The sequence below is a fragment of the Otolemur garnettii genome, unplaced genomic scaffold, assembly GCF_000181295.1.
Source record: "Otolemur garnettii isolate 467f Iridium unplaced genomic scaffold, OtoGar3 scaffold00016, whole genome shotgun sequence".
Classification (NCBI taxonomy): domain Eukaryota; kingdom Metazoa; phylum Chordata; class Mammalia; order Primates; family Galagidae; genus Otolemur; species Otolemur garnettii.
In genome coordinates, this window is record NW_003852411.1 from 11811917 (window position 1) to 11830813 (window position 18897).

Sequence of the window (18897 nt, forward strand, 5' to 3'; positions counted from 1 at the left end):
GCCTGCCACAACGCCCGGCTATTTTTTTGGTTGCAGCCATCATTGTTGTTTGGCAGGCCGGGCTGGATTCAAACCCGCCACCTTAGGTGTATGTGGCTGGCGTCTTAGCCACTTGAACCACAGGCGCCGAGCCAATTTGCTTTTTCTAAATTACTAATGTTGGAAAAAAATTTTTTTCTTTAAGAGACAGAGTCTTACTTTATTGCCCTTGGTAGAATGCTGTGGTGTCATAGCTCACAGCAACCTCCAATTCCTGGGCTTAGGTGATCTGTTGCCTCGCCTCCCGAGTAGCTGGGACTACAGGTGCCTGCCAAAACGTCCGGTTTTTTTTGTTGCTGTTTGGCAGGGGCCAGGTTTGAACCTGCCTCCCTTGGTATATAGGGCCAGTGCCCTACCCACTGAGCCACAGGTGTTGCCCCAGATTTTTTTTTTTTTTATTGTTGAGGGTTCGTAGAAGGTACAAGAAACCAGGTTACACTGATCGCATTTATAATTGTGTCTTGTCCCCAAAAGATGTGTCACACACCGAGATGTGTCACACACCGAGACCTCCACCCCCCTCCTTCTTCCCTCTCTCTGTTTTTCCTTCTCCCACCCCCCTTCTTCCTTCCCTCTCTCTGCCCACTAAAGGGGAGGGGCAGATGGGTGAGGTTTTAATACATAAAGCTTAAGAGTCAAAAGGGCATGAGTTTAGTCTTTAGTCCAGGATTCACCACTTACAAACTTATGTCTTTTGGCCTTTTGTAATTTTGTTTCATGTACAAGACGCATAGTGGTGAAGTCAGGGCTTTTTAGGGGATCCATCACCTGCATAACACACATCGTGCCCGTTACGTCATTTCTCACCATCATCTCAACCCTGCCACGCTCCCACCTTTCAACACCTCCAGCTCTTAGCCTGTGTGTGAATTTTTTTAGCTCCCACTGTGAGTGAGAACACGAGGTGTTTGTTTTTTTGTGTGTCATCTGCATTCTTGAGCAAGGTATTTAATCTCAGATTCAATTTGCTCCTCTGTAAACAGAGGAGAGAAAATATCCTGTGTTATCCTAGATTGTTCTTGTATTTGTGTGTGTGTGCTAGATTGTTAATTGCAGCTCAGTTTCCCTATTTACACGATGAGGAAACAACTCAAGTACCCATCAACCCAGGAATGGACTAATAAACTGTGGTAACTGTGTACCATGGAATACTGTTCAGCCATAAAAAGGATGGAGGCTTTATATCTTTCGTATTAACCTGGATGGAATTGAAACACGTTCTTCTTAGTAAAGTATCACAAGAATGGAAAGTAACTAGCCAATGTACTCAATACTAATATGAAGCGGCTCGGCTCCTATAGCTCAACCGGCTAAGGCGCCAGCCATGTACACCTAAGGTGGCGGGTTCGAATCCCCAGCCCGGGCCCGCCAAACAACAATGACAGCTGCAACCAAAAAATAGCCAGGCGTTGTGGCGGGCACCTGTGGTCTCAGCTACTTGGGAGGCGGAGGCAAGAGATTCGCTTGAGCCCAGGAGTTGGAGGTTGCTGTGAGCTGTAATGCCATGGCACTCTACCCAGGGGGACAGTTTGAGGCTCTGTCTCAAAAAAAAAAAAAGAAAAAAAAAAAACTAATATGAAGCCAGTAGATGATCTAATACACGCCCACACAACAGAAAAACTCAATTCAATTCAAGTTGGGGGGAGGGGGAATGAGGGAGGAGGATTGTTGTGCTCACACCTAATAGGCTTGATATAAGGGTACACGGCACACCTCTTGGGTGCAGGACACAACTACATCAGGGACCTTAGCTAACAAACACAAACAGTATAACCTAATCATTTGTACTCTCATTAATCTGAAATTTTAAAAAGGATCCTGTCTTAAAGGTCTTATGGATCTTTTTTTTAAAGAGACAGTTTTATTTTATCACCCTTAGTAGAGTGCCATGGCATCACAGCTCACAAGAACCTCCAACTCCTGGGCTTAAGTGGTTCTCTTGCCTCAGCCTCCCAAGTACCTGGGACTACAGGTGGTCTGCCTGGCTATCTTTTGGTTGTAGTTGTCATTGTTGTTTGGCAGGCCCGGGCTGGATTCGAACCCACCAGCTCCGGTGTATGTGGCTGGTGCCTTAGCCCCTTGAACCACAGGCCCTGGGCCCCACACCACCTCTTGCCCTCACTTAGTCGGAATGTGCTTCTCTTGCAGTCATAGGATGGGGGATAAACTAGCCAAGAAGTGTGTGTAGGGTCCACAGGACACAGAAGGAAGCCTGATGAGTCCATGTGTTGTGGGATGAGTTGACTCCCTTCGAATGCAGTTCTAATATCTCCTATTTGTGCCAGTGCTTCTGCAAAGGCAGAGAAAGGACAGGAGAGTAAATATTTACATTTGTTTATATTTGGGTTTTTTGTTTTTTTTTTTGAGACAGAGCCTCAAGCTGTCACCGTGGGTAGGGTAGAGTGTTGTGGCATCACAGCTCACAGCAACCTCAAACTCCAGGGCTTAAGCAATTCTCTTGCCTCTGCTTCCCAAATCCTGCTGGGACTACAGGCATCTGCCATGACGCCTGGCTATGTTTTTTTGGTTGCAGCTGTCATTGTTCTTTGGCAGCCCGGGCTGGATTCGAACCCGCCAGCTCAGATGTATGGTGGCTGGTGCCTTAGCTGGTGCCTTAGCTGCTTGAGCCACAGGCGCCAAGTCTATATTCGGGATTTTTTTTTCTTCTTAATATAGAGTAAACTGTTTCACTTAAGTTTTGAGCAATACCATTTTTTTTATGGTTGAGTAGTACTCTGTGGCATACAAATATCACATTTTATTAATCCACTCATGTATTGATGGACATTTGGGTTGTTTCCCACATTCTTGCAATTTGTGGATTGTGCTGCTATAAATCTTTGAGTGCAAGTGTCTTTTTTTTTTTTTTTTTTTTTGAGACAGAGCCTCAAGCTGTCCCCCTGGGTAGAGTGCCATGGCTTCACTGCTCACAGCAACCTCCAACTCCTGGGCTCAAGCGAGTCTCCTGTCTCAGCTTCCCAAGTAGCTGGGACCACAGGTACCCCCCACAACGCCCGGCTATTTTTTGGTTGCAGCCATTGTTGTTTGGCGGGCCCGGGCTGGATTCGAACCCTCCACCTTAGGTGTATGTGGCTGGCACCTTAGCTGCTTGAGCCACAGGCGCTGAGCCTTGGGATTTTTTTTGTACACAAATATCCTTGGAAGAAATGTAAGAATTAACCTGGAAGAAGAATGTAAGAGGGAGATTCTTTCCTCTTTATGCCTTTGGATTTTTTTGAAATTTGAACCATATGAAATAAGTGTGTTCAACAAATAATTGAAGAAAGTTGGGCTCAGCACCCATAGACCAGTGGTTGGGGCTTGGCCACATACACCGGGGCTGGCAGGTTCAAACCCAACCTGGGCTTGCTGAACAATAATGACAACTACAAACAAAAAAAAATAGCCAGGCGTTGTGGCAGTCCCGGCTACTGGGAGGCTGAAGCAAAAGAATCACAGAAGCCCAAGAGTTTGAGGTTGCTGTGAGCTGTGACGCCACAGCATTCTATGGAAGGTGACATAGTGAGACTGTCTCAAAAAAGAAAAAAAGTTGGAGTATTTCAACTTCAAGCTGTAATGGAGGAACAGGGGCCTGACTTAACCTCCCACCTAAAACAATGAAAACTAAGTAATAAAACAATAGCTATGCTATATATACTATTTTTTTTTAAAATTTCAGATTAATGTGAGAGTAAACTAGGTTACAATGTGTGCATTTGTTAGGTAATGTCCCTGATGTAGCTGTGTCCTGCCCCTAGGAGGTGTGCCATGCACCTTTACATTGTGTCCTTTAGATGGGAGCACACCGCTCCCCTCCCCCCAACTTGAATTGAGTTTTTCTCTTATGTGGCATGTATTAGACCGTCTACTGGCTTCATATTAGTATTGAGCACATTGGATTCTTGTTTTTCCAATCTTGTGATACTTTACTAAGAAGAATGTGTTTCAATTCCATCCGGGTTAACGCACAAGACATAAAGCCTCCATCCTTTTTATGGCTGAACAGTATTTGAAGGTACACAGATACCACAGTTTCTTAGTCCATTCCTGGGCTGATGGGCATTTTGATTGTTTCCACACCTTGGCGATTGTGAATTGAGCTGTAATAAACAATCAAGTATAAATATCCTCATGATAAAATGAGTTTTTTTCTTCTGGGTAGATGCTATAGATTATTATAATGGGATTGTAGGATCAAATGGGAGGTCTAATTTGAGTTCTTTGAGGATTCTCCATACTTCTTTCCATATTTTTTTTCCATCGGCATTACTTTGTTTTATTTTCTAATATTCTTTAAAATGTGTATATTAATGTTCAGGATTAGGGGTTTTACAGGAGGACATTTTCTTACATAATCATAGTACAATTTTCAAAATCAGAAAATTAACACTAATACAATACGATTAAGTAATACATACATAGAGAGATCTTATTTAAATGTTACCAGTTGTCCCACTGATACCCTCTTTAGACTTTCTAAAAAATATTCTCTAGCTGCAGTCTTTTTTTTCTTTTTTAACATAGTTTTTGCCTCATTTAATCACACTGTTAAGACATTTGTGTTCTGCACTTGATAGATTTGACTTGTACCCTTGCAATATGCTCCATAGGTGTGGTCCCACCCTTAACCCTCCCTCTACCAAACCACACCCTTCCTTTCCCATCCCCGTCCCCTTCCCTCCTTCATCCTGGGCTATAGTTGTGATTCGTCTTTCATATGATATTTTCTAATATTCTATCGTGTAAGAAGAAATGACAGGGAGATATTTTTAGAGAAGCCAGAAAAGTTCACAGTCTTGCTTGAGGATGTCACATGTGCAATAGAGAAGTATCACCTTTCACCTGAGGTTCAGCGGAGCTCCCTGAGATGTTGTTTCCCCCTCACCTGTACCACTTTCTGCCTTTGTCCCCACAGGTTGTCTGGCTGCTTTCTCAGGAATCCTTCCTGGGACTTACTCCATGCAGTTCTTAGTAAAAAAAGCCTGTGCTCTCTGGACCTCAGCACAAGCAGCCTATACAACAAAGGACTGAAAGTTCTCTGTGCAGCCCTGAGACACCCAGACTGCTGCCTCCAGTCACTGGGGTAGGTGTCTTCCAGCTTTCCATTGAACTTCAAGCCACCAACTAACCAGGTGTTTTCAAGGCCTTGTATTGCAGTGAAGGCAGAGAATCTGAGGAAGGAAGACCACAGTGTCTGGGCCTGAAAAGGTGAAGGTCAAAAACATATGACCTGTTCCCTTGTAGAGACGTCCAGGTGAATGAGCCTGGGTCTTGACTTATGGGTCACAGGTGTAATGTTCTGTGAGTGGTCCCCAGTACAGTGTACACAAAGGACCAAGAGGAAGAATAATTATGATGTGGGGCTGAGGGATGGTCGTATCACAGAAGGCACAGGGAAAGGACAGGCCTTCAACAAATGATGCAGGACAATTGTAGTTGTCTCTTGGGTCCAAAGAGGATTGGTTCCTTGGATCCTCAAGTCCTTTATAAAATGGTACAGTGTTTGCATGTAACCTACAAATATCCCCTATATCCTTTAAGTTATTTCTAGGGGCTGTGTGCGTGGATTGCGCCTGTAATCCCAGCACTCTGGAAGGCCGAGGCAGGCAGATCACTTGAGCTCAGGAGTTCCAGACCACCCTGAGCAGGAGTGAGACCTCCATCCCTAAAACTAACCACGTGTTGGGGCAGGAACCTATAGTCCCAGCTACTCGGGAGGCTGAGGCAAGAGGATAGCTGGAGCTCAAGAGTTCTAGGTTGCTGTGAGCTTTGATGCCATGGCACTCTGCCTATGGTGACAGAGTGAGACTGTCTCAAAAAAAAATTATCTCTATGTTACTTATAATACCGAATACAATATAAATGTCATGTAAAAAGCTGTCGTGTCCTGTGATTAATTTGTATCACCTTTCGTTGTTCCGTCATGGCGTTCCTGAGTATTTTTGACCTGTGGTGAGTTGAATCCATGGTTGTGGGGGGCCAATGGTACCTATCCATGGTGATGAGGAAGACTGTCCTGTTCTGGCATCTTTCCTTTCCTGATTATCAAATGACATACGCGTTTCATGACTATTCTTTTACAGTTTGGCCAATTGTTCTTTCACTGCTGCGGGCTGTCAAGACCTTGCCTCAGTTCTTACCAGCAATCAAAAGCTGACAAGTCTGCAGATTGGGCTCAACAAGATAGGAGACGTGGGTGTGAAGGTGCTGTGTGACGCTCTGACGCATCCCAACTGCCACCTGGAGATTCTTGGGTGGGTATTGCCACGGCTGTGGTTCTGTCTTCATGAATAGCAAAAGGAAAAGAAGTGATGGGCAGAGAGAGAAAGAAAAACACTGCCCCAGAGATAACAGAGCAGTTAGCTGTTGTTGTGTAATGAGCCTGTGGGTCTTAGATTGGTTGCAGACAGTGAGCTCTTACCGCTGCTGCTCAGGACCAGGCATCACAGAGCTTGGCATCACTGAGCTTGGCCGGCCATTCTCAGGAAGCTGTGGTTACCCGGGGGACTGGCCAGTCTGGTGTGGAGGTAGGCTGGCTGGCTGTCCCCTAGGGATGACAGGTGTGACTGGACTATATCTCATTGTCTGGGCTCGCTGATGTGGCACCTGCATCAGTTTTGCTGGGGCTGCCCTAACAAAGTATTACAGAAGGCTGGCTTACACATAAACTCACCGTCTCACAGTTCTGAATGCTGAAAGTCCAAGTTCAAGGTGTTGGCAGGGCTGAGAGGGAAGGGAGGATGTGTTCCAGGTCTCTTCCCTGGGCTTGCAGACCACTGTCTCTCATCTCCTGGTATTTTCTTTTGTGCGTGTATATACATGTCCAATCCCTCCTCTTATAAGGACACCAGTCACACAGGGTGGGGAAGCGTCCTAATGTCCTCATTGTAACTTAATTGTAAAGACCCCCATCTTCAAATGTAGTCACACTTGGGGCTTAGAATTTCAACATATGAATGGGGAAGGGGGCACAATTCAGCCCATAACAGCAGCTCAAGAGTTCTAGAGATCAAGAAGCTTAGATGGCATCTGAGATGCAGGCTCAGAACTGACATGGTCTTACTCTGTGTTAGTATCTGAGGCAAAGTTCAGGGGTGGTCCAGATTCCAGGCCTGGGGAGTAGACTTTAATGACTGAGTGGAATAGGCTGTCCAGTCACATTGTCATGAGTGTGGCTACAGAGAAGAATGGACAGTGGGGGCCATAAGGAATAATCTGATGCTATACACACTGGATGGTAAGACCCCGTGCTCAGAGGTGACGGGGTGAGCCTTGGCTATCTATGTGTCTCTCTCACGTCCCACCTCCACCTGAGGGTGGGGCTGCTTCCCATTGTCTGTCTTTTCATTGCAGGTTGAAGGATTGTGGGTTGACCAGTGCCTGCTGCAGGGACCTCTATTCCGCTCTCACCAACAGTAGGACCCTACGGGTGCTGGACCTGACCCTGAACACCTTGGACCACAGAGGAGTGGCTGTGCTCTGTGAGGCCCTGAAATACACAGCGTGTCCCCTGTGGTTTCTTGGGTGAGCTGGGGTCCCTTCTTCCTAGTGGTGGGGAGAGTGCTGGGGTCTAAGAAAGGATTGCACAACTCTTGCAAACTAATCATGTTGCATTAAAACACAAATCATGTTCCCTATCTTGGGGTCAGTGTATTGGTTAGAGATAGTGGCTATAAAGCCCTCACTCTCCACAGTGCCTAGGGAATGGGGAGTGCCCAGTAAATGTGGCATTTGGTACTGTTATAATGTAAATTATCATTCATAAATACTTACATTTGGGGCGGCACCTGTGGCTCAGTGGGTAGGGCGCTGGCCCCATAAACTGAGGGTGGCAGGTTTGAACCCAGCCCTCACCAAACTGCAACAAAAAAACAGCCAGGCGTTGTGGCAGGCACCTGTAGTCCTAGCTACTTGGGAGGCAGAGGCAAGGAGTTGGAGGTTGCTGTGAGCTCCATGTGACGCCATGAAACTCTACCGAGGGCAATAAAGTAGGACTCTGTCTCAAAAAAATAAAAATAACCGCAAATACTTAAATTTGTAAATATAAGTTATTCTTATATTTATAAATGTAATTTACATTTGTAAATATATTTGTAAATATAAATGATAAGTGATATCTTGTTTTGCAGTATAAAAATATATAACTTATGTTCATTTATAAGCATGGTTTTATATTTATAATTATTAATATGATATTAGTCATGTATATTATAATTCTACATTGTATTAGGTAACTATATAATGCTAAGCACTTATCCCTCTCATTCATTTTGCCCTACCTGTTTTTCAAAGCAATCTGAGATCAAGGCAATCACAGGCAGTGATCAGGCTTCTCTTTCACTTCTAGGAAAGAGAAGATGTTGGGTTAAAATTACTATAACTCCAGCACTAAAGAACATTCACTTATTTTCCCTCTTACAAAGGCAGAGGTTTGTTTCCTTAAAGTCCATTCTTATAAATCTTCATCTAAAAATGTTGGAGACTTGGCACTATTTCTTTCTCATTTTAAATTTTGGGAAAAGTTCAGAACAGGTAGTGCCAGAGTTTGAAGCCGTGGAAATACTCGCACTGCCTTGTTATTTTCTGCCAGAGGCCTGTGTTTCAATTCTAGCTTTTCCATATTTAGTCCTGTAACCCTGGGCAAGGCATTTGCCCTCTCCAATGATCAGTCTTCTGTGTACAAAATAGAGGTGATTATTTCACACAGTAATTGTGAAAATATACATCAAACTGTATGAAAAATATGATGAAACCAAGTATGTGAGTTTACATCTTGTCCTGCCCTGCCTCCAATCACTCATGGCTTCCCAAAGGTGTGCCATCTACAAAAATGGACAGTTGCGAATAAACAGATAGGAAACAGAGACTGGGGATGCTGAATCCACAGAAGAGCCCGGACATGGTAATCCTTGAACCTGTTGTCTGATTCAAAGTGACGATGTAGTGTGATGGATCAGTGTGGGGACTCTGAAACTGAATTTCTGTGATCCACACCCTGCCCATACCACTGTCTAGTTTTGTGACATTGGGCCAGTTCTTTAACACAGCTTATCCTCAACATCTTCACCACAAATCAGGACAAAACAGTGTCCCATAAGGGGTGAAAGCTTAACGAGATATTCACATAGACGCCTAAGCAGAGGGCCAGGACCAGGCACTCGGATAACGAAACCTCTTCAAACTTTATCTTTTCAAGTAAAAACAGCTTCAGCCTTTTCCCCTGCACATTCCAATCCCTAATGTTTATGTCGAAGTGGTGTTTTCTGTTACTAATTCTAGACATGTATTCGGTCCAGTAACATGTTAGACGCGGCACCCACAAGCTGGTGAGGTCCCTTTGTGTGCACCTCTTCATAACGTGGTTTGTAGTCACAGCAAGTTGGCAGCTTGAAACTGGCCGTGATTGGATTAGAGAATTTACACCACAGAAATGGGCAAAAGGGCAAGGCTCAAAACCAAGGTTTTGGGTTTTTTTTAGATCTATGCATAAACATGTATTAGCACATCACTGCAAGTGGGGGATATGCCCTTTCCTTTGGAGGCAACACCATGGTCTCCTAGATTTGTCCTGGGAGGAGATAATGGAGGAAGATGAGATGCAGAAAACGTGAATTAAACATAGGGCTCCCCCTCCTTTTTTTTATATTTTACCAGGCTGCCAAAAACTAGAGTTGATGAGGAAACCCAGATGCTTCTGACAGCCGTGGAAGAGAGAAATCCGCACTTGACAGTTCATAGGCATTTAGTGAAGCCGAGACGGGACCACAGCGGTAGTTCCCTGATTTCAGGGAACCTGGACTCATTCTGACTCGGGGTCACCTGCGCAGGCCTGGAATCAGGGCTTTTACTCACGCCACCCTGTATCCACACATTACAAACCTTTGATACTCCGAGATGTGATCTTCCGGGGACCCCATTCAGATGTGTTTCATGAAATGTATATTTTTATCTGCTCTTTGGCCTTGCATAAGCCACTGAAAGAGCTTTGTGGTAAAATTTCTATTCCATCTCCCAAAGACATTATAAACACTCAATAAAGTATTACATCTTTTTATCCCCTTTTTTATTTCAGAATATTAAGGGGTACAAATTTTTTTTTGCATGGATACATTGCAATAACACTGATGTCCCAGCTTTCAGCCTGTCCCCATGGTCATGTTCATTGGGCCCAACAGGTAAGTTTTTAATCCCTTACCCACTTCCAAACCTCCCCTCTTCTTAATCTCCAGTGTGCTTTTATCTTTGTGCCTGTGTGTCCCCATCACTTAGCTCCCAATCATTAGTGAGAACATCTGGTGTTTGTTTTTCCATTCCTGAGATAGTTCACTTAGGATGATGGTCTCCAGTTCCACCCAAGTTGCTGTGAAAGACATTATTTTATTCCTATTTTTGTAGCTGAGTAGTGCTCCCTGGTTTGTGGACACATCATACGTGTGTGCATGTATTTAAATATATACATATCCTACATTTTTTTTTATCCACTCATGAATTGATGGGCACTTGGGTTGGTTCCACATCTTAGTAATCGTGAACTGTGCTGTGATGAACACATGGGTGCATGTGTCTTTGATAAAATGACTTCTGCTGTGGGTAGATACCCAGTAGTGGGATTGCTGGAGAGCATGGCAGGTCTACTTTTAGTTTTTTGAAGAGTCACCATACTGTTTTCCACAGAGGTTGTGCTAATTTGTAGTCTTATATCTTAAAACACACTTTGGATAATCTTAAAACAGAACGTATTACTGGTGACTGGCTGGTGCAAGAGTGTGGACAGAAGGAACCGTGGTCCTCCCTGTGTGTTGACTTGCAAGGATCCTGGCTTCTGGGGGAGCACTGGGAAGGCTGGTCCAACATGGCAGCCTTTGTTAGTCCTACCAAGGCTCCAACTCGAGCTCTTCCTCTTGCCTGATGGAAGAACTTTAGAAGTACATTGTTAAAATTTAGAAATGTACAACCTGTCCATTCCCCCTAATACTACAGATAAAGGCAAAGATCCTTTTTTACCCCCAAACCTGTCCTCATACCCCTCTCTCTAATCCCCCCACATTACTCTATTATGAGATTCATAGATACTTTCCAGTATCATCCATATGTTTTTACATAGTATTAACACTTGACTATATCTTTCAACAACATAGCATTGGGATTTTTTTTAATCACATAAAAGATGTCACACTAGCTATACTATTCTGCAAGTTGTTTTCACTTAGTCTATCCATGATATTTATATATAAACACATGCATATGTATGTGTATATCAACACTAACAAAATGAAAAAACTCCAGAAGAATATTTGTGTGTATACCAACATGGGTAAACAGTGGGAGAACTTGCAGAATGATTTGTTTAGCAAGTTATATACATGTAGGCGGTACCTGTGGCTCAGTGAGTAGGGTGTCAGCCCCGTATACCAGACGTGGTGAGTTCAAATCCGGCCCCTGCCAAAAACTGCAAAAAAACCCCCAAGATACATACATGTATGCGTGTGTGTTGATAAAAGCAAAAGCATTTCTTTTTTGGTATACAAGTTTTAATATATGTATACATTGTGGAATGGAAAACATGGAAATCAAGCTAATTAGCATATGCATACCTTATTTTTCGTGGTGCTAAAATTTCAGCAATTTAAAAATACACAGTATATGAATGACAGTCACCGTGATGTGCAGTAGAGCTCATGAACTCATTCCTCCTGTTTAACTAAAGCCCTGTGTCTTATGATCCTCATCTTCCATTCCCTCCAGCCTTTGGTGACCGCATTATACCTGCTTCTTCTAGGAGTTCAACTTTTGTAGATCTTACTGTAAATGAGATCACCAGTGGTTTGTTTCTCTGCTTGGCTTATTTATTTTTATTTTTTTGAGACAGTCTCACTATGGTGCCCTCTGTAGAGGGCCGTTGCAGTAGAGTGCTGTCACGTCACAGCTCACAGCAACCTCATACTCTCAGGCTTAAGGGATCTCTTGCCTCAGACCCCCAAGTAGCTGGGACTACAGGTGCCTGCCACAATGCCTGGCTATTTTTTGGTTGTAGTTGTTTGGCAGGCCTGGGCTGGATTTGAACCTACCAGCTCCGGTGTATGTGGCTGGCACCCTAGCCACTGAGCTACAGTGCCAAGCCTGTCCAGTTATTAATGACATCATTTTTGGTCACTGGGCACATTCTCACATTCTGAATTTAATACTTGAGAACACTTTAGAGTCCTCTTGTGCCTCCAGAGAGCTGAGGATTTAGAAACAATGTCTATGTCCAGTCACTCCAGTAAAGTGTCGAGTTCTGAAGAGGTGACGATTGTCTCACTGGGAATTGGATGATCTTATGATTTCAGCATGATTGTTGACTTTTCCACATTTTCTTTAATGCAGATATTAATATGATGCCCAGGAAGGTGACGAACTGTCAATACGCAGCTCTGCGTGCTTATCCCCGTCCCCTCCCTACACATGTAGAAGGCGCAGGTTCAGTTAATGCTTCTCATGTCACCTCACTGAGGAATGAGACTCACGTGGTTCCTGAATTACAGGTTTCGGTGGCATGAGAATAGAAGTAATTACAAAATAACGGTAAAATGTGGAATTGGAGACAGGCTTTATTCTCCAGGGTGAGTCTGTTCTGTGGAATATGTCAATGTCTCCTTTTTCAAGGAGAAAAAGGCTGGAATACTTTTCTAACGTGAGAACCCAACCATGGTGCCGTCATCACCAGCTCAGCTGGCTCTGCAGTCCCTGCCATGCCTTCTCAGTACGGTAGCCTCACAACCCCAGGGGAAGTGGCTCTGAAAACCATCTTTCCTCTCTTGGTCGTGGTCGGGACTCTGGCCAGTGTCCTTATGTTCCTCCATAATGTCTCTCCAATCCTGACCGGCCTTAGGATTAGGGCCACACTCAACTCTCACCCACCTGGCTGTGGCCAACTCACCGATCCTCTCCATTGAGCTCCCCCACTCAGTAGTGACCTTTATTCTGCAAAAGCCCTTGTCCACTCTAGGGAGAGAACCGGTTTATTATATCCACCTGGTGGCTCTCAGCACCATGTTGTCCTCCACTTGTGTCATGAGGACCTATGGGTTCCTCACGCATCTTTAGGAGCCCTCTCAGCCATGGGTCCTGCCTGTGCACCTGCTGGCCATTTAGTTCCATGTGGAATATCTATATTCCTGTGACACTCAGTGGTCCCTGGAACACAAATGATACCAACACATAAGGCCATTGGCTCTGCCCATTCTGTGCACTGCAGGTCTAGTCTTCCTGTGGCAGTTCCTGAGGCCCTGCTCATTGGCCACGTGGGCAGCCCCATGGCTCCATGATGTCTTTCCTGCAGAGATACCACCAGAGAGTACAGCACGTCCATACCCCCAGCCAGCACCACAAAAGACCCACCTCATCATGGCTGATGCATGCCTCAGGGGCTCCGGGTTCATGTTTTCCCACTGCTTGCCCCTTACTATTGATCTTTAGGACCCCTCAAAGCCTGGGTTCACCTCTCGAAGTGCAGACCAGACTGTCATGACTAAAATACTAAATTTAGCAGACAGCATCCACAACAGCGACAGTGACTCCACTCAGTTATCATCATCTGAGCACCCCTCTCCCATGTGAAACCCACAATGACCTGGGAAACTCAGTGTGACATTGTTGCTGTGTTGGTGGGTCTCACTCTTGTGGCCAGTGGAATTATTTAAAAGAAATCTCATCTCTTGGCTCAGCACCCATACAGCTCAGTGGGTAGAGCACTGGCCACACACACTGAGGCTGGCAGGTTCTACCCAGGTCAGCTACCCAGGTCAGCTCAAAAACAGTAACAACTGCAACCAATAATAGCCAGGTGTTGTGGTGGGCACCTGTAGTCCCAGCTACTTGGGAGGCTGAGGCAAGAGAATCGCTTGAGCTCAAGTGTTTGAGGTTGCTGTGAGCTGTGATGCTACGGCACTCTACTGAGGGTGACATAGTGAGACTCTGTCTCAAAAAAAAGGAAGAGGCTCAGTGCCTGTGGCTCAAGCGCTAAGGCGCCAGCCACATACACCTGAGCTGGTGGGTTCAAATCCAGCCCGGGCCCGTCAAACAACAATGACGGCTGCAACCAAAAAATAGCCAGGCGTTGTGGCGGGTGCCTGTAGTCCCAGCTACTTGGGAGGCTGAGGCAGGAGACTCACTTGAGCCCAGGAGTTGGAGGTTGCTGTGAGCTGCAATGTGACGGCACTCTACCCAGGGCGACAGCTTGAGGCTCTGTCTTAAAAAAAAAAAAAAAGGAAGAAATCTCTCTTTAGAATTATGTAAAGAGTCCACAAAGTTCATCTGAATGTGAATACTCAGATCAATTGTGCTAATAGAGCTTAATTGGTTTAATCAATAATGTTAATAGTGCACTAATTCCTGACACACAGTGGCTCATAACTTACTATGGGTCTAAGTAAATATTCCTCCAAGGCGGGTTGATATTTTATTTCATAAATGATGACAAGAGACTTGAAATGTGAAGCATGCCTTTAGTTAGATAATTTTGTATCTTTATTTCTCTCGTGTTGCTGCCTAAGGTTTTATTTTATAGAAGACGCAGTGAATTACTGCCTCTTCCGTCCCTGCAGGTTTTCTTTATAGAGTTGACCCTCGGTACATTTTACTGATAGGATGGATGAGCATTGATAGGCTTCTCACTGGACAGTGGTCAGAGCTGCCATCTCTAGATTTGTTACTTGGAGTTTTAGTTGTCACTATTGAAAATCACAGCTGCGACTTGGTTTCTATTTTCTATCAGCTTCTTCCCCCCTTTTGTCTTTCCTTTTTAAATTTTTCCTGAGACATAGTCTTACTCTGTCCCCTGGATAAAGTGCTGTGGAGTCATAGCTCACAGCAACCTCATTCTCTTGGCCTCAAACGATCCTGTTGCCTTAGCCTTCAAAGTAGCTGGGACTACAGGTGTATGCTGCGAGCCCTGGCTAATTTTTCTTTTCTTTTCTTTCTTTCTTTCTTTTTTTTTTTTTTTTTTAATAGAGAAGGGATTTCCAGCTCAAGCTGGTTTCAAATTCCTGAGCTCAAGCAATCCACCTGCCTTGGCCTCCCAGCGTGGTAGGATGACAGGTGTGACCCACTGAGCGCAGTCTTGTCTTTCCTTTTGCTTTTTGTGGGACAGTCTGGCATGTTTCCTCGACATCGTTTTTTTTACTTAGTGGTATTAGTTATACTCATTTCTAGTGTGAGGTGTGGCCATCAAATTTTGGGTTCCTCAAGTACTATGTGATTAGCATTACTATGCCTCACTCGCCAGAATATATAGGAACCTGTGTGATCTGGGACCACTGCCACAGACCTTGTGCTACTATTTCCCATGTCCCAATTCTGTATGTGTCAAAACACAGAATAAAGCCTGGGTTAGCCATCAAGAGCCAGTTGTCTGTCGCAGGAATTTAGAGATGCAAAAGCAGTATGGTTCCCCAGCTATGCACTCAGTTGCCATTTCTGCTGCTCATCCTTCCTGAGGGCCCTGTTGGCTCCACCCACATGGTCATTTTAGGACAAGCAGCCTTGTGCTCCTACCCTGATGGGGGAGCTGGTCATCTTGGAGTACTGAGCTAACTACTCATCTCTAAGATCTCTCACTCATCATAGGATTCCTCAGGCAAATTCTCAGTCAAAGTTGTCTCAGGATCTAAAGACATCCCTCTACACGTCCAGGGAAATCTGTCCTGCATCTTGACCTTAAAAGAGGTGAGCCACCTGTGCTCAGGACTCCTAGCATGATCTCTCATTTGGTTGTTACTCTAGGACAAAAACAAAAAACAAAACAAAACAAAAAAAACCACCCTAAAATAGGAAAGTCTCATCAACACCAGGAAATAAGGAGGGAGTTTGTAAACAGTTTTAAAATCTTTCCATATTTCCCAATAATTCTAGGCACAATCTTTCTCATTCAAAATCCTTATTCTTTGTTCCTATTTTTATAGAGTCTTTGCACATACAGAGATATCCTATGCCATATGTGAGAGCAAGAAAGTCGTGGTCTCTAACTTTATTTGTGGACCTCAGTCAGGAAGGATGAGAAAAATCTTTTATCAACACCCCCCCCTAAAATAACTACAATTTCTACCAGGGGTAAAAAGCACTTGTTGCTGTGAAACATTTAGGTTATTTTGTCTTAGTCGGGGGTTCGAGGACAGACTGTGGTACAGGGGATGGGCAGAGCTATAGGAGCTCAAGTGGATGCCACTACCAGGCCGCTGTAGGAGGAGGGAGGAGGCCTGTGTGGCCTCTGCTTGCTGACCTGCTGACTCCCTCTCCACAGTAGATGTGACCTGGAATGTGGACACAGCCAACAAATTTGTTGCCATTTGTGATGACTGGAGGAGGGTTGAAAGGTGGCATCTCAGACAGAATCAGCAAAAGTGTACTGAGAAGTTCTACCATGTGATGTGTGCCCTGAGTTCCCCTGTCTCTCCTCTGTCAGCCACCACTGGGAGGTGGACACGAGAAAGACCAGAACCTGGGCCCTGGGGATTGACAGAGAATCTCTTCTTCAAAAAAGAGTGATCCACTGTGCACATAGTCTGGATTTTGGATATTGGTTTGAGACAGGGAAAGTTTGCAGCCAGCACCACACTTCAGCCTGTCCTCAGTGTAGACACTCGGGTGTGCTGAGTGGCCCTTTTCCTAGATATGGACATTGGGAATGTCTCCTGTCACCACGCAAATAGTATCCAATTTTGCCCTGTGCATGATGAGTCCTTGTGGGATTCTGAGCTCAACAGTGCTGTAATTGGCTCTAGATTTTAGAGGGCTCGTTATGTTAGGAGGGTAAAGGAAGGCCAGGGAAGAAGCCGTGGTAGTAATCCGGGTGAGAGATGATAATGGAGTAGACTACGGCAGTGGGAATGATTTGGAGAGTAGGAAAGTGGAATCAAGTGAGTAAGTAAAATAAAAGGGAGAGTAAGAAGGAAGGATCATGGTTTCTGGTTTGCGTAACTGGGTAGATGAAAAATCATTTATCATGATGGATTGGAGACAGTGAAGTGGATTTTCTGGAAAATATTTATTCTTTCACCTGAGCATTTTCTACATGCTAGGCATGTGTTTAAGCCCTGCCATAATTTCCAATTAGGACATACATTTTAGATACCTTGAAACATCCAGACAAGATGTCTAGCCAATGGGTAGAGATAGGCATCCAAAGCTCAGGAAACATGTCTCCGTTTTGTTATTACAAACAACATTGGGACACATGTCCTTGTGGGTCATTTTTTCTCAGGTGCCTAATTAGCTATATGGTGCAGAAGGTATTAGTGAAATGAGAATGGCTAAAATTTACACTCCCATACCATGTCATTGATATTACTTTTAAAATAACGTCCTATTAATTTTTGATCTGGTGTGATTGACTTAATTTTCCAAAGAAAGAACGAATGTGCAACTGCGTGACTGAGCAGTACAATATGACTGATGTCTATAAACTTGATAATAGAATCAAAGGTTAAAAATCCTCTTCAGCAGCATTTTTTATCCCTTTCAGAGAAATCTGCTACTTTCTTTGACATAACATTTTAGATACGATCACTACTTACATAGTGTGATAGCCTAATGAATAAGCACAATCCTTTTTGGCAAATGGGCAAAATTTAGAAAAAGTCATAACTGTATGTACATTCTGATCCAGTATTTCAACTTTTGGAAAATTCTAAAGAAATCATCTAAGCGATAGAAAAGAAGCTGTATGCATGATGATGTTTATCATAGATTTATTTATAGCTTTTAAAGAAAAGGAAGCAACCTTGGTGTCTATGGGAGTAAATTATAGTTCATTTACACGTAGCCATTAAAATTATGGTTAGGAAAATTATAGAGAGTCATGAACATGCCAGTGATGGGATGTTAAAAGAGACAATCCAGGAGAAAAATTTGAAGTAGATTATAATTGCAATTCTGTCAAAAATACATAGGAAAAATAATGGAAATAAATTTGCCAAAATGCGAACAATAGTTGCATTTAGATGGGGAAAATTATGGGTTATTATTTTTATTTATTTTTCCAAATAATATGTGTACCAGAGGTTGATTATTTTTGTTTTTCCAGTGATTGCTTGCCCTTTCTCTAGTAAATGCTCCCAGACTCTCCAGAGGCAATTGCTGGTTCCTTCTCTGAGTTTATGTGGCTTCACTGAGGGTGACTCCGTTCCTGCCAGGGATATAGCCCAAGCCAAGATCATCAAAAGCAGTTAGAACCAATTCTAGGACTTTCATCATAAGAACTTTCAGACAAGATGCAAGTTCTTTCCAGAAATAACTATGGTTTGTGAGAAGACAGGGTGTAAGTCTAGAGCTACAGGCAGCCACATGGCCACCACAGGGTACAGCTCCTCTGTGAAAGGACCCAAGACAGAGGAGAGCAGAGACAAGAGATGGAGACAAGAAAACCAAATTCTGAGAACATTTTTGGAGCTTCAGACACATGGTGTGAAGTTACCTCTGGAATGTTCAGTTACATGTCCTCATAAGTTTGTTTTGGCTTAAGCCAGTCTGATTGTTTCTCTCTTTTTACAACAAAAAGAGACTTGATTAACTGAATAATCAGATAAGATTTTTTTTTTTTTTTTTTTGTAAGAAACAGAGTCTCACTTTATCGCTCTGGGTAGAGTGCTGTGGCGTCACACAGTTCACAGCAATCTCCAACTCCTGGGCTTAGGCAATTCTCTTGCCTCAGCCTCTGGAGTAGCTGGGACTACAGGCGGCCGTCACAATGCCCGGCTAAAGATTCTTTTTTTTTTTGACACAGAGCCTCAAGCTATCTCCCTGGGTAGAGTGCCATGGCAGCAATCTCCAACTCCTGGGCTCAAGCAAGTCTCCTGCCTCAACCTCCCAAGTAGCTGGGAC

The 18897-nt window shown here is 44.0% G+C and overlaps 1 protein-coding gene across 1 annotated transcript in view; it reads left to right on the forward strand.

Annotated features, from left to right (window-relative positions):
- Positions 1-18897, forward strand: part of NLRP4 (NLR family pyrin domain containing 4) — a 26896-nt gene that overhangs the window by 7308 nt on the left and 691 nt on the right. Inside the window, exons 5-8 of the mRNA XM_003785803.1 lie at positions 4955-5122; positions 6123-6293; positions 7393-7563; positions 9694-9809. Coding sequence (XP_003785851.1) covers positions 4955-5122; positions 6123-6293; positions 7393-7563; positions 9694-9809 — 626 coding nt within the window. The remainder of the gene's footprint in view (positions 1-4954; positions 5123-6122; positions 6294-7392; positions 7564-9693; positions 9810-18897) is intronic.